The sequence below is a fragment of the Falco biarmicus genome, chromosome 10 (genome assembly GCF_023638135.1).
Source record: "Falco biarmicus isolate bFalBia1 chromosome 10, bFalBia1.pri, whole genome shotgun sequence".
Lineage (NCBI taxonomy): Eukaryota > Metazoa > Chordata > Aves > Falconiformes > Falconidae > Falco > Falco biarmicus.
In genome coordinates, this window is record NC_079297.1 from 252,186 (window position 1) to 267,566 (window position 15,381).

At 38.7% G+C, this 15,381-nt stretch overlaps 1 protein-coding gene across 3 annotated transcripts in view; it reads left to right on the forward strand.

Moving 5' to 3' along the window:
• Positions 1–15,381, forward strand: part of PHF20 (PHD finger protein 20) — a 71,934-nt gene that overhangs the window by 10,387 nt on the left and 46,166 nt on the right. For all 3 annotated transcript variants that reach the window (XM_056354241.1, XM_056354244.1, XM_056354243.1), the window contains 7 exons: positions 3,044–3,158; positions 9,405–9,576; positions 9,786–9,870; positions 10,642–10,721; positions 13,173–13,560; positions 13,952–14,059; positions 15,072–15,248. In XM_056354241.1, coding sequence (XP_056210216.1) covers positions 3,076–3,158; positions 9,405–9,576; positions 9,786–9,870; positions 10,642–10,721; positions 13,173–13,560; positions 13,952–14,059; positions 15,072–15,248 — 1,093 coding nt within the window. In that variant the 5' untranslated portion in view covers positions 3,044–3,075. The remainder of the gene's footprint in view (positions 1–3,043; positions 3,159–9,404; positions 9,577–9,785; positions 9,871–10,641; positions 10,722–13,172; positions 13,561–13,951; positions 14,060–15,071; positions 15,249–15,381) is intronic.

The window sequence follows — 15,381 nt, forward strand, 5'->3', positions numbered from 1 at the left end:
TGGATTCCCAGTTACTGAAGCGAATAGCCTGCTTGTGTGTTGGTTTAGTTACCAAGTTACTGTAAATTAGTTTTCTACTGAGGAAAACTTTAGAAGAGATGTTAAAGTGAAGTGTTCTTATTTCCAAGTTGTAGCTATGACTGTGTCTGATTAGTCTGGGGTTGTTTGTTAAACATCTGTTTTGATGTAGTTCAAGGTTTTTAAATAGTCCTTGCAGGAGAACACGGAGCTGAAACATAAAATATCAAAGCAGAGGCAGTCCCCTGTGGTGGGTGCTTTCTTTCTGAGAAACCAAGTTCTCCGTGTGGTCAAGGTCATGCTGGTGAAATGTGATGGACTTTCGTGTTGTCTGTTGGCCTTGTTTGTGGACAGCTATGTGATGGCTCCCAGTGAAGACTGTATCATATGGTTTCAGACTTGCTCAAAGGCTGTGTATTTCAGGGTAGAATTGTTGAGATCGTCTTTCTTTCTGTAACTTATCTTGTGTAATACTCTACCAGGTATGTATCTGCCTGAGGAAGTTGTTCCTGAAACTAGCTGCAAATGAAGACAGCATGCTTTGCGAGGGGGCATGCTGAGTGTAGGGACTGCTGGATCAAGTTAAATCCAGTTGCAGAATGTGAGGGAGAACCCAAAGCAGCTCAAGTTTCATAACTTGGGAGGGGAGAGGAAGGAGGACTTCGCGGGAGGGGGCAGTGATACAAGTTTTTTGCCCATACAATTTCTTCTTTCTTCCAACTTTCTAATCAGCTGCTTTGTAACAAGCTTGGCCAAGTTAGTGAAGTGCAGTATGTGTGTGCTCTGACAAATGCTGGTTTTCAGCTGACTAGCTGTAAAGTAGACAGAGTTCAGGGTTTTTTTTCACAGAATTTGCAGCCTCTGTAAATATGGCTGAATGGCTTTTGCTGTTTTTTCACATTTCCCTTTAGTTGTGATATTCATAGTTTTTTAACATTTGAATGAAACTATAGGAAGGCCTTCCTCACCAAATTGTTTATAGAAACTGTATTGCATGAGATCCTGTTACTGAAGTCGGGAGGTGTGTATGTTCCTCTTCAGCCTCATGTAGGTTAGCTGGAATGATTCCTGTTCTTCCAAGATTGCAGCTGTTACCAAAGGGGACCACTGCAGAGAGTTTCAGTAATGCACTTCCAGTACCTCTAGGAGTACATTGTCTTTGTGTGTCCCTAGTTAGCAAAAAGGAAAAATAAGTTTACTAGGACAAGTGTCATCTTGCAGCTGTAATATATCCTGCAAGTGTTTAGCAGAATGTGTGTCTGCTCTATATTTAGAGGCATGAAATTCTATTGCTAGTATGAGAAAGTGATGTGTTAATGATGTAAATCTGCAGAGGCAGCAGTAGATGTTTGAGGTGTGGGTGGATAAATACTTAAAAAAGAAAATGTAGTTTGCACTTGATGCTTGGATTTCCAGGTTTTCGTTTTTTTATTCTTATCTATCAGAATGTAAAACGCCAACCATCCTTACTTTTCCTTAATTTCCTTCCCCTTCTTTCCCAATTAAAAGTTAAGGATGTGGTAGGTAAATTCCTCCTGCTCCAACCTCTAGCCATATTAGAAGGCAGTAATTCCTGGACTGATCCAGATCCATGCTGGGTACACTCATGGTTTGCTACCAGATACTCTAGAAAAGTAACTTGTGATGTTTCTCAGTTCCTAGGTGGCTAAAATATTTTTTTTCTTTTGGTGTGAATCACTGTGTTGTGAATTGAACTTACAGGCAATAGCATTTGGGTTTTTTTCCCCATACTGTTGGAGGCTGCTTTAATAGTAGTGAAGATAAGTCCAAAAGCAGTGCTTTAGAGGAAGACAGCAGATCATCTGGTAGAGAAGTTTCTTTGCAAGGTGGTTATGATAGTAGAGGTGGTGAGGGAGCCTCCGTGGCCAGCCCTTGACAGATGGTCTGGTTTAAAAAGTGTGTCAATGGAGTAGCTTTTCCTTGCGATAAAAACTTTATGACTTTCCTAAAGATCTTTGATTTCTGAACCACACTTGAACTTAGAGTAGTTCTTCATAAAATAATGATAATCCTTTTATATGTAGCTCGGTTGATACCACTGTTGGTTATGCATTGTGTGAACCAAAATGCTGTTGCTTATTTCTGTTGCCTTTTCATGTCTTCTTATTGTAGTGTATGATGAGAAGGTTTTTTAATTTATCTTGCATCCATTTTATACATCTTTAATTGAATCTTCAAGATATAGCCTTACTGTAAGGAGGACAGTATTGAATAAAACGTACTTGTATTTTTGGATTTTGTGAGCTTGAAGACTGCAGGAATGGGTTATAATTAGTGTCTTAAAATTTTGCAGAACAGCTGACAAAAATTTGGGGAAAATGGCTCCTGATCAGGCTTTCTGCTAAACGTACCTCGAGGGAAACTACTACTTTGAAAAAAATTCTTAAACCTTTATATTATATGTTAAAAACATATCTTAATGAAGAGTATTCTTATTTTCTGCTTAAAATGGTGGAGACATGGGAGGAAAGCAATGCAAATATGCAAGCGGTATATACAGTCTTCTCCAATTGATTAAAAAATCTACGTATATCTAACATCTTTGAACTCTGTTGCATTTGTAGTGATGAGGTGACGTAGTATTCTTGAGTGTTTAACTAACATGGTAGCTGTTGAAAGATTTGTTACTGTGTTTGGGTTTGCCCACTTCATTTCTACTGGATTCCTTGTTTCCATTTAAAGCGGGAGGGAGGGAGAGAATATTATGAAACTTCTCAGTTGTTAATAAACATTGGGTTGCAGAGTTAATTGTCCTGGAACTTGGACCAATGGACAGAGGTTGAGCTTCAGTGTTTTGTGGTCCAGTAGCTACAATTTCGAACACATCTTTTAAATGATTCTGCACACTGTCACTTGGGAACCCTTGTTTAAGAGATAATTGCCCCCATTACTTTCTGCAAACCAAAAATACAGAGGTCCAACATCTAGCTTTTGGGGATTATGGTGCATAAGCTTATTTTGTGTATGTCTTGATTAGTGATTGATATTTAATTGCATTTTTCAGGGGAATAAAATCAGCAGTGTTGATATTACAAAATGACAAAACATCCTCCGAATAGAAGAGGGATCAACTTTGAGGTGGGAGCCCAGTTGGAAGCCCGTGACAGATTAAAAAACTGGTATTTTTTTAAAACCATTCATATTGTATTAACTCTTAAGTCTTTAATATCTTAAACATTTTGTATTGGTACAGTATTTAGAGTCCTGGTCATTGGTTTGTAGGAAAGTAGTTAATTTATAAGAGTTTATAGACCAGTGGTTGAAATGGGCAATAGATGCTGATATGTTGTGCTGGTCCTTAAAAAGAAGTGTACTGGTGCTATCTGTGCCTGGGAAATAGGGCTACTCATAAATCTAGCGGGACTTCAGGCTCTGAATTCACACCATGTTCTGTGCTATATACAGATTGCAGAACAGACATCATGAAGAGAGAAATCCTTTGCAGTACCGAATACCCAGGGTAGTTCCTCACTGCTTCCTTTTGCATTGCTGTTGTGAATCCATAGGTTTTAAAGTCAGACTGAAATTGTTATGGCCTGTGCTCATTTGCCAGAGGTCAGCTTTAACTGGGTGAGGAAACACATTCCGCACCGAGAAGTCTGCTCTGGCTCAGAGAAGTCTTGCAGACTTCAGTTGTGAGGAAGAACGCTTTTCTTAATTAACCAGTGCAGTAGGAAGGGGGAAAAGGGCCTAAAAGTTACTTGGGCTAGCTTTGAGACTTCTGAGAGTTCATTTTAGGAAGTTAGCTCAAAAATTAGCATTTAACAATGCTCAGTGAATGAGGCATACAGTAAAGATTGTTAGAGGCAAAGACTTCTTAAATACAGGAGTTAATATGTTTTTGTTAGCTTCTTAAGATACCTTCTCTCCTGAAATCAGCTACAGTTGATTTTTGTTTTAGAATATATGTGGGTTAGACATTGTACATTAGGATCTGGAACCTGCCAGCGCCTTAAGTGTGCAGAAGTCAGTGTTGAAAACCATCTGGACATCCCAGAAGGATGGAGCACTGCCTTAGATGGAGCAGACTTGTTCTAAAGCATCTTAGTTGCATGCAGAGTATTTCTCTAATTTCCAGGTACCAGGGGATTAGAACTATGAAAGAGAGTGAAACATAGCTCTTTGTGGAAAGAACGTGAAGTATCAACATTAAATCATACTTTGTTGTAATGTTGGCTTTCATGTGTAATCGAGATTTGTGTAGGTAGGGCTTTGATCTGAATCTGCATGCATCTTTTGTATTCTTGAGCTTTGTTCATGCAGTGAAAAAAGCCACATCTACAAAAATGAGACTTCTTAGCCTGCCTGTAATGTAGGGTTATTAAAGATGCAGTTTATTACAGACTGTGTCAGAGTAAGGCTAATAACTGACATCTGTGACTGTTACCATTCTGACATGCTTGGTCAACAGTGTCTCGAAGTATGCGTACAGCTCTCACATGGGAAAACTTGTGTGTGTGTGTAATTTGACACCTGCTGTACTTTCACACACCCCTTGGCTTAAATTTAAATTTTGAATATGCTGCATGTCCAAACTCAAGCCATGCTGTTTGTTTTCTAAATACACTTGATCTTAAATGACCTCTTTTATGCACGGTGTTTCTGTGAATCTTTGGTCTTGCAACTTAGTAACCAGCTCTCCAATTCTGAAAAGTTTTCTTTTGCTTGCTAAGCCTTTGAAACCAGGGTCAGAAAGTCCATGTCTCCTTGACTGGTGATGTGTGTGTGTTTTTGTTTTCAGGGTTTGTGAACCAAAACTTTTAATAGCTCTAGGGGCATATTTTCTCTTCGCAATATCAGTAGTGACAGGCTGACACACCTCCCCAGGTGTGGATTTGTAGAGGACAGCAGGCTTTTTTCCTCTGCTACTTTCGCCTGCCACTGTGAACAGGACCATCTGGTGTGGTTATGATGTAGTCTTTTTGTGTGGATACAAAACTTCCCATTTGCTGATACTTGGTTTTCCCAGTATTGGACCTGCAGAGGCCTTTTTGTTGCTTTTGTTGTGATGCTGGCGCTTAAACATAAGCAGAAGTCTCTTGTTTGATCAGAGGGCTGGCAGTGAGTTCTTCTGTACTCACTACCAAACATACCAGTCAATTCATGGGCCAGTATTGCTTCTCAAATGACAGTAGTGTTTGGGAATGTATTTCATCTCAGAGCCCCATTTACCTGCCTTTCATGGCAGTGGCTTGTGCCCTGAAATGCTAGTTCAGGGCTTTCAGGTGTGTGGATGTGATGTCAACCCTATTGAAGAGGAGGATGGCTTGTGTAAGCCAGCAGAGTTGCCAACACAGTCCGCTCCTTGCCAAAGTGCATTTTGCATCTTCAGAGTTCTTATCAAAGATTACTTTATTGAATCTGGAATGGTAATTGGAAGTGCAATTCAGTTCCTGGTGCAGTTGTGTGTTACCTCATGGACTCAAACTCTGGGGAGTACAGTGAGTGCTTTTGGTGCTTGACTTAGTTTTTAGCGCTTGGTTGATGCATCAAAGCTGTCACAAAAGATTTGTGACAGTGTCTGACCTGAGGGCACTAAACGGGGAGAGCTCTGGCCATCAGGCAGTTCCTCCATGCGTGCTGAAAGGTTTCGTGGTACACAGAGTTCAGAGGATGGAGTAGTGAGACTGCTCCAGTAGCGCAGTCCTAAATGGAGAGATCCCAGAGAGGCTAGCTGTGACAGTGTACACGCACACACCATCCCAGCTGAATTGCATTCTTAAAACTTTTTACATTGAATCATTTAAACTTTTCAGTGCTGCCTAGCCCTTTTCAAGAAAGGATGACTGCACTGGATGCTTGCAGTAGGCAAATGATGACACCTCTTGTGTTACCTTACTGTAATGACACCTCTTCAAGTTCCCCTATTTGTTGTGTGAGTAAAATGGATTTTAAGATTATTTTTTTTTTATTCTGGCTGAGGCTCCTAAGTATTGAAAACAACATTGGTATTGTTATTGTGCTACTCTGTTAAGGTTTAGGTTGTCGGTCCCATGAGCTTAATTGCACATACTGTCAAAAATTTGTCTCAGTACTGAAAAAGATGAAACTCCATAGCTGTTGTTCTTCATAGTGCTGGTTCTCCTAGATGCTTCCTTTCTTCTCAGCGTTGCTCTGACTGTGTTAAGCTTGTCCCTGCCTAGCTCCAAGAGAGGGGGTTTACACTGTGGTGGTGTATAGGAAAGGAGAAGGGAAACAAAGTAGTCCAAGACTGAGGTAGGAATTCCTTCAGTCAGCACTCTGATTCTGAATTTTCAGATATTTACCTCTTCCCAGAAGAGGATGGTTTTACACTTGTGTCTACAACAAACCCATTTTCATATTTGCTGTGGTCTGACAGCAGTAGTCTAAAGTTGCAAGTTATTGCTAACCCATCTGTGGAGAGTTACGCTGTTTGAGCTTTTGATTGTTGCTTGGGTTCTTACCAAAACTAATGCTAGGAGTTTTGGGCGTTATGAAGGTGTTCCCTTACTGTTTAGCCAGTGCAAAAAGCCTTGAAAGGTACAGGCTCTTAATTCCTTTTGAATTGAGCTGGAAAACTTTCCCAGTGTATTGCAAGAAGTTGTGTCTGATTTCAGTGTGTTCCAGTGTGATTTCAGTTTTTTCACAGTGTGTTAGATAACTATTCAAATCAGTACTGTGTGAGGATTTCTTATACAGCATCACTTAACTGTTTTGAAAACCCATGGAGTCAGCTAAATGCTTCCTTTGTGATTTGGGGGAGGATGTGTTTGACCATCCCTGGACACATGGTAGTTGTACTCTCTTTCAGGCCTTAGTAAGGCTTTAGCTATTGGCCTTTCACTTTATGTATACTTCTGTAGTATGTTTTCTTGATAAACAAGTCTGAATTTCTCTTGTTACCTCTATCCCTTGGCATATTCACAGGCCTTTTGGTGCATGTGTGTGAATATGCTGTATTACTTGTCTTCTGTATTGATCTGTGAGGACTTGTGTCTCCTGATGTGGTGTGCTTGCTCAATGCTTTGAAGGCTAGGGTACAAATGCTGAAGGAAGGAAGCTTGCACTGTTGATGTGTGTTGCTCAGAGCTGTTGGAGAACCTATGAACCTTTATTTTTTGTTTTGAAGTTGCTAGAGCTGTTTTGCATCTGAAAGGAAGGGTAGGGGCTGTCAGGGAGGGGGCTGTCAAAAGTTTGTGTATAGATCTAGTTCAGCTTCAAATAGGTTTACTGTTCCAGTCAAGAGCGCTGAACATATATTTACTTGTTGGTTGCTTCGGAAAGAGATGATTTGTTCAGACATTTTATCCTGGAGCTGGCTGGGAGCTCCATTTCACCCACACTGGTTCTCAATCAGACTAAAATTTGGTCTTGTCAGTTATGTTTTTCTTGATAAATCAACATCTCTTCCTCATCAGGGAGTCTTTAGAAGGTGAGGTGAGATAGGTGCAGATGACACTGGTGCATGGTTCTGGGATGATGGTTTTGGTGGAGGAGGTTCTTGTTTTACTGGATACGAAGCAGGGAACAGTCTTGCATCATGGAGTTAGCTGGCTGTTGTCACTTAGGCTTGTCTTTCCCCAGCGGCAGAAAGTTAGTGGGTTGAGTTTGTTTTCCAGAGGTGGTTATCTGCATGGACTGGATTTTTAGCTAAATGTTGAGTCAGTACTCTGTCATTTTTATGTGCTTCCCTCTTGATCTTTGAGAATCTGAACAAGCCCTAGGCCCATTGCAACCCTGATGGCAAAAGTGTCCTTTTGTCTAGTCTCTTGTTTGGAGGACCTGGGAATCCCTGCTCCTGTTTTTGTTGCACTTTGTAGGGAACTGGATACTGATTTTTGGCATTACCTGTACTTGGATATCTCAGCAACAGCTTATCACTAAGAATAAACGATGTGTAGTAGAACTGTGTTGTTATATGTGGAAAGGCTATGAATATTACCTTCTCATGAACCTGTGTAGGGCAGTGCTTGGAGTTATATAAATATGAAATAACATTGACTGGCACACAGTTACTTCCTTCCTAGGAAGCTGGTAACCAGTTAGAGGTGTCCCTGCCATAAGTATCTCCCATTTGTTTTCCTCTCCTCCACAGCCTTTACTGTATGCCAATAATATATTGGGACGAACTGGTGGCATAGTTTGAGGCATGTGGCATTGTGTTAAACAGGGCCTTGGTCTGTGGTTGCAGTGTAAGTCTATAGTATGGCCTGTGTGTAGCTCTTCTTGAACAAGTCATAACTGGACATGTCTTAGATCTGCTGAATAGTATCAGTTGTAGGTAGCATTTCATCTACATAGGATTGTAGAATGGAAGTCTGTGTTGCATTTCAGTCTTAATTCTGACAGGTCTGGGTTTTATTTTTAGCATCAGGCTTGATCCTTTCAAGATGCTTTTTTTTTTTTTTTTTTTTTTTTTTTACCGCTTGTTCTATCTTTTTAAGTGTGATTTAACAGGTAAAGCATACTTGTGGATTTGGGCTTTTTTTCTTTGGCCCTTTGTTCAGGAATTCAGTGGGGCCTTGCCTTTCTTTCAAAAATAACCAAAAACGCTGAGAAGTGAAGATCTTTCTCTTGGCACTACTATTGCTGAGGGGAAAATGTCAAAACGTCAATGCTTGAAATGTTATCTTCAGTTGGGATAGTGAAATATATTATTTTTCTGAAATATTTACTGAAGTTACAAATTACCAATGCAATTAAAGAAATACATAGGTTTTAAGGTCCTTGTGATTAGAAACAACTGAATTTGAGACTCGTCAGAATTCTTTACTTCTAATGTACTGGGAGATTTTTATTTAAAAGTTATGGGACTTTGCAGATTAAATTTAAATTTTGAGAATCTAAAACTTAAATTAGGTTTAGTGTGTGTGCTAGACTTCTGCAGTTACACTGGGAAGATGATTCATGATGCATGTTGATGGATATCTGAGAGAAATGAGTGTGTTGACCTCCAGCTACTGCTGGTAAGAGGGAGCTAAAGCGGTCAGCTTTGTTACTGTGTAAAATTTCTAGGTGTAAGGAAGGCTTTTCTGACTTCTTGATCTGTAGTTACTTTTTTTTCCCACCTCAGACTACAACAACTCCTTTGTGGTTTCTTCTTCCCACAGCCAATGTTTGCCTTTGCTGTTCAGTTTTGGGATTCATCCTGTGCTGAGCTTATTCATTACAGTAGTATCTTTATTGCTTATACAAGTGATACATCAGATGTTAAGATTGTAGAAACCAGAGGTTGTTAGACTTAGTTACTCGGCTGCCCATCACACCTGATCAAGCAGGTCTTCAGATGTTTTGCTTTTGATCATGCAGGAGGCTCCATTTGTATAATGTTTTATATTGTAGTTAAGTGTCTGAGGCAGCTTACCTATTCTTAAATGAAGTATTTTAATCTACCTTTTGACCAGGTATCCAGCTCACATTGAAGAAATTGATTATGAAGAAGGAAAAGTACTTATCCATTTCAAACGCTGGAACCATAGATATGATGAATGGTTTTGTTGGGACAGTCCTTATTTGCGTCCCTTAGAGAAAATACAGTTAAGAAAAGAAGGATTACAGGAAGAGGAAGGTTGTGCAGTAAGTAAAAAATAGGGGACATCTGAGTGTGTAAGTTTTAATGTGCAGTTGTATGAATTATGACCATTAAAAGGCTTCACTGTTGCTGTGTTGCCTGCTGTACAAGTTTTATGATTTTAAATAATGGGAAAACTAATAATTTTGATGTTTTAATGAAGTTGTATGTTTCAGTAATTCTCAGATGAAAACACTTAACTACTGTCTTGTAGGGATTTCATATAAATGATCAGGTATTGGCATGCTGGTCTGATTGTCGCTTCTATCCAGCCAAAGTTACTTCTGTTAACAAAGATGGTAAGGAGTCACTTCTGGTTTTGTCATTCTTGTTAGTAATGCGTTTCTATATTGTTTTCTAACTTTTTTGTTTAGCTGGAGAGAGAGTGCAGCAGACAGAACTGTGAATACTTTTATTTTCAATTACATGTTTTAATCTGCCATCAACTTTTTTAACCAAACTTCTGATCCTTTTCATGAGATAGAAGAGCTTTCTGCTGGGATATCCAGTCAGTAATTGCTTTAACAATATATTTGGAAAAAGTTGTTTCTTCTTAAGTTTATTTTTGAGGGATGCATGTAACAGCAGTAGAACTAGCGTCAGAGCTGCAAAAACCCTTGACAAATAGGAGAGAGAAAGAAAAAAGAAACAAAAGGCACAGCAGTGCTGCTCCTTTTTGAATGTCGGTGAGGAACTATGAAGGACTTGTTCTTGTGCTGTGCTTTGTTTAGATTGACTATATGTTATAAGGTCAAGGAGAAGTCTGCGTAATTATCTACTGGAGTACTCCACTAAAAATATTTTGGGGTTTTGTGAGGAAAGTATATCTAAGGAGCAGTTCTAAGCTTAGACATGCACCTTTATGCTTACCTTAATTATTTTTGGTAACTTCACTGTTTCTCCCTTACCTGTCCTGTGATAAGACCTCTGCTGTTGAAGTTTTTGACAATGCAAATAAGGCAGCTTTTATCTAGAGCCAAATATGCAGCTAGAGTATTGGAGCTGTTAGCAAATGCTCTGTTAAGTAACGTCAGATCTTTAAGCCCTTATGCTTTATTTTCAAATTTTAGGTACATACACTGTGAAATTTTATGATGGTGTAGTTCAGACTGTCAAAAACATTCATGTCAAAGCTTTTTCCAAAGATCAGGTAAGTATTGTGTTCATGCTACTAGTGTATTCTAAAATTGACAATTAAGATGGCTAGATTTGATTAATTATAAAATAGGAAATGAATGAAATATTGCTATTGCTAACATACAATACCTCGGAAATAAAATCCATTAAAAAGAAAAGGTTATACAAATCTTCATGGTATGGTTAGCTAAGTGCCCAGGTTCATGTTGTTATGAATGCACCTGTTGAGCTAAAGAAGTCATAAGCATGTAAATAAAACATTGTAAAAATCACTGGAAGATTCAGAATGTACATACTAAAGCTAGTGGTAAGTTATTGAAACACACTTTAGTTATTTCACCTGTTTGAGATTAGTTTAAATACATGAACCTTAAAAAATAAAGGGATGGGAACTATGGAGTGGACAGAAACTCTTCTTCCCCAAAGTAACAGCTTGATTGTCTTGAGACTCCTGAGGAAGTTATCTAGTAATCTTTTACCTCACAACTTTGAGAAGATAAGCTTTTTGACTAATCAATGTTCTGCTTCGATGGTTTGGCTGTTCTACCAGCCCTTCACCTGGTCAGTGCTGTGGCTTCAACCTTCAGCCATTTATAAAAAAAAAAAAACCAACCAAACAAAAAAACTGTCCTGCTCATGGTGAGAAGGAAGTAGTATTGCTTTGTACTTCAGTTTTCATGTGTGGGCGTTTTGTAGGAAGGGCTGACAAGTTCTAGCCCTGTGTAACTTGGTTAAAACTTCTGAAGTACCTGCTTCTGAGTAATTTTCATTACAGGAATGGTTTTAAGTTTGAGATCTTGCCACACATTTCTGTGTGGCAGCTGTAGTCTGTGTTTTTAGTTGTGCCTTCTGCTTTTAGTTTTCTGGAACTTTTAAGTTTTAGTAAAGAAATAGAATTCCTTCCCCCCAACATGCATCTTTATTCGTTATTGGAATGTGTATTATTAATGGGTACAATTTAAATCTGTTACTGTTGTGAAGAGACATGCCATTCCTTGGAGATCTCCAGATTTGTGTATCTGCCAGTCTGGAAGGGAAAACTATTTCAGATTTGCCACAAAGTACTCTTAATAGCTTTCAAATGGTAATAATTGTCCCTGCTTGAGGGTTTGACTAATTTGAGTATTTGACTAATACTCACAAGGGAACTACCTGAAGAATCTTCATTGCCATGAGCAGTATTTCTACCATATTTAAATACGTGAAGTTGAACAATCTTTAAAAATACTCTGCTTAAGAAAGGCAAAGTATTTTCTTCTCCTTTAGGGACTTTCATGTTTCTGCAGAGCTTTGGGTAGGTTTTGAAAGGAGTTTTAAGTTTTCTCCTCCATTATAACCACTAGCTGGGAAGATTTCTCTTAACCCAAGAGAAGTTATGCTAGAACATCTTGTTCTGTCCTTTTTCATAAAAAAGCATAAAGGGCATATTTCCTCATGAGCTCTGTTTACGCAATCGGAAGTGAATTTTAAATAAATAGACAACTGGAGAGCTCAGGATTCACTTGTGAATGTAAGTTACTTAAGGTGTAGATTCAGACACAGCATGCTGGTGGTGGAGGGAAAGTGTGGTGTTCCTGTTCATCAGTAGGAGAGACCGTAGCCATGATGATGTGCATGGCACATGTCTTTCATAACTTAGGGGTTCTTTAAAAAAAGAAAGAAAAAAAAAAAAACCCAACCCACAAAACCACGTGCTGGTCATCATTAATGACAGTATTACTCTGTCCCTATCTTGAGGGTGTAACATGCTATATTGAACAGTGATGGTAAAATGCTAATTCACAGTGTGAATGTGCTTATGCAAGGACACACAGTTTTTTAAGAGTTCAGTAACATCAAGAGGTAATTCAGATGTACTATATGGTTCAGTTTCTTGAGAATAATTTGATTAACATGGTTCATATGTGTTCACTACCATTTAAAATTTAAACATCATGTGGCTCCTGATGAAGCTGGTGATTGCAGCTGTTTTATGTGATTCTTCACTTAGCGTAGAGTGTTCTGAAGTGTCACACTTAAGTGGCAGTGTTAATTACAAGCTAAATACTTGGGGTTTTTTGAGTGAGACACTTTTATGAAAGGAGAATGGTTTCTGCATCCAAGTGATTGAGCTGTTTGTCCTTTTCTGTGCTCATGACTCCAACTCCTTCTTGACTGTCCCAGGTAGGCTTTAAGTAGTACTGCACAAGCTAGTACGGACCTAATTTGCACGTGAGAACAAAGAAACAGTAAAACTCAGGCCATTGAGTTGTGAAATGAGTGAATCTGTTGCACTGTCCTGTTGAGGCTGCATGGATCCTTGAACAGTTTAAGTGTCTCTTAAGTTTTGATCTATGAGTTGCAATAGAGTATACACTGTTATTTGAAAAATTGGACAGGGATGCAAGTCTGCTAAATACAAAGGTGGGAGAGGACTTTGAGACTGCAGTAAGTTAATTTTTATATGTCATTCTCTTTATTCTAGAATATTGTGGGTAATGCGAAGCCTAAGGAAAGAGGTAATGAAATTCCGTCATCTCCTGAAAAGCGGGAGAAATTTAAAGAACAGAGGAAAGCAACAGGTAATGCAAAGAAAGACAAGGATGAAAAGACATTGAAGACTGAGAAAAAAGTGAAGCAACCTGATAAAGAAGGAAAATTGATAGTAATCTCGGAAAAAGGAAAGGTCTCAGAAAAGAATATATCTAAGAATGGAAAAGAAGATAAAGAGAATATATCAGAGAATGATATGGAATATTCAGTAGATACACAAATTGAGAAGAAGCCTGAGAATGACAGTGTAAAGAGTTCACAGGAAAACACAAAAGAAACTAAACGAAAACGTGGAAGACCACCGATAACACCTCCAACAGGTATGTAGCTAAACTCAAATGGTTAGGCGCTATGTCAGAACCCATTTAAACTTACCTAAAGGAATTAAAAGTATCTTGCTGTTTCACAGCCTAAGCCTGTAGAAACTTTGAAAATGTTCTGAACTCATCTTTGTTCAGGCTCTGTTAGGACAGCTGAGAGTTACTGGGTTTGGAGCTTCAGTGGTTTGGTGAGGGGTTAGATTTAGACAGGTAATCTTCATATATTATAAAACATGTTTGTAGTAGGATTAAATGCTAGTATGTAGACTTTGGAAAGCCAGGTGAAACTCTGTTTATGCAAGTCCAGTATTTCAATTTGTGAGGCTTGGGAATTTTTAAAGAGTTTTTCAGCTTAATATCCAGACAACTTGTTCTCTATCTAAATATGTAGAGCCAAGTCCTCAGACACTACAGCCCATAACTTTGGAGTTAAGACGTCGGAAAATACCTAAAGGAGGTGAAGTTCCATCAAAGCGTCCCAGGATTGAAAAAAACTTGTGTGAGTATTTTTTGTTATTCAACTCTTGCAGTATAAGTTCTTAAAGCAGAAGGGGTGGGGGGGAGCACAGGTGTGGGGAGTCTGGTATTAACCTTGAACTGTGATAAATGAAATGACTGAAATGCAGCACCTGTTGTTCTGGGTGTTTGTTTTTTTTTTTAAATTGGCCATTCATACCTAGCATCACCATGCTGAAATTCCCAAATAAATCTTAGAAGCTTGGTTTGAATGGAGGGAGCCACAAGCTGTGAGTCTTGATGCAGAAATTCATAGATGCAGAGGAGGCAGTGATTATTTTATTTCCTCCAATGCATAGAAGGCTATAAAAGCCTTTTTCTATTTATAGAAACTCTTCAGTTACTAGATTGAGGATCTACCACATTGCTTAGCAAAGAAACCTTAATATTAAACAAATACTCATGTCACTGCTGTTTAATAGCTTCTGCTTTATCATTGTATACTGTGTAGTGATGTTGAAGAACTTGAAAGCATTGATGAGGAAGGAAAACTATATTCTCTAAAGTAGTATCATGAACAAGGAGATGAACATCTGAAGAAGGCTGTCTTTCCCTGCCTTAGGACCACAAAGTCTTAAAACTTCAGTGCACATATGTTGTCCAGCTTACTGTCAAAGTTGCTTGTGTGTCTGAATTGTCTCATCAACTTCTGGCATTACTTATATCTGTGGGATGGTTGCTGTTTAAAACAATGTTTTACTAGTAAAATAGTGTTCTGTATTCTTACTTCAAATCTGTTACTAAAAGAAGAAGTTGTGACACCTATAAGATAGGCTTTTGCTCTATTTTTATGCTTATTTGTAAGTGTTAATATGACTGTAGCTTTTACAGAGAGGTTTAATCACCAGGGCTGCTTAGCTTTTGCTGTTAACCTCAGTCCTTAAAAAAAACCCCAGACTTTCAAACTGCTACTGGGAGGGGAAATCTTTAAAGCTTGCTTTTAAGCTATTTGTAATCTTGTAACTGCATGGTACCATTAAATTTGTCTATTCCAGCTCAGGAAAAATTGAAGAATTCTTCAGGTAACCTTGAAAGAGACCAGATCAGGAGACGATCTTCAAGGCTCTCATCTAGTATTAGCCATGAGATTTTAAATGCAGATCATGTCACAACTTCGACAGAAGTTCAACATTGGAAAGATGTGACATCTAACCAAAAGGAATCTGAAAAGGGTAAGCAGCTTCCTGATATACTCTGGACTTGTGGTAGCATGGCAGTCTACTTGTTGCAAACACTGTATTTTTACTTGCATAACATGTAGGCTGTATATGTGCTATTAAAACCTGATTTCATCAGCAGTGCAGA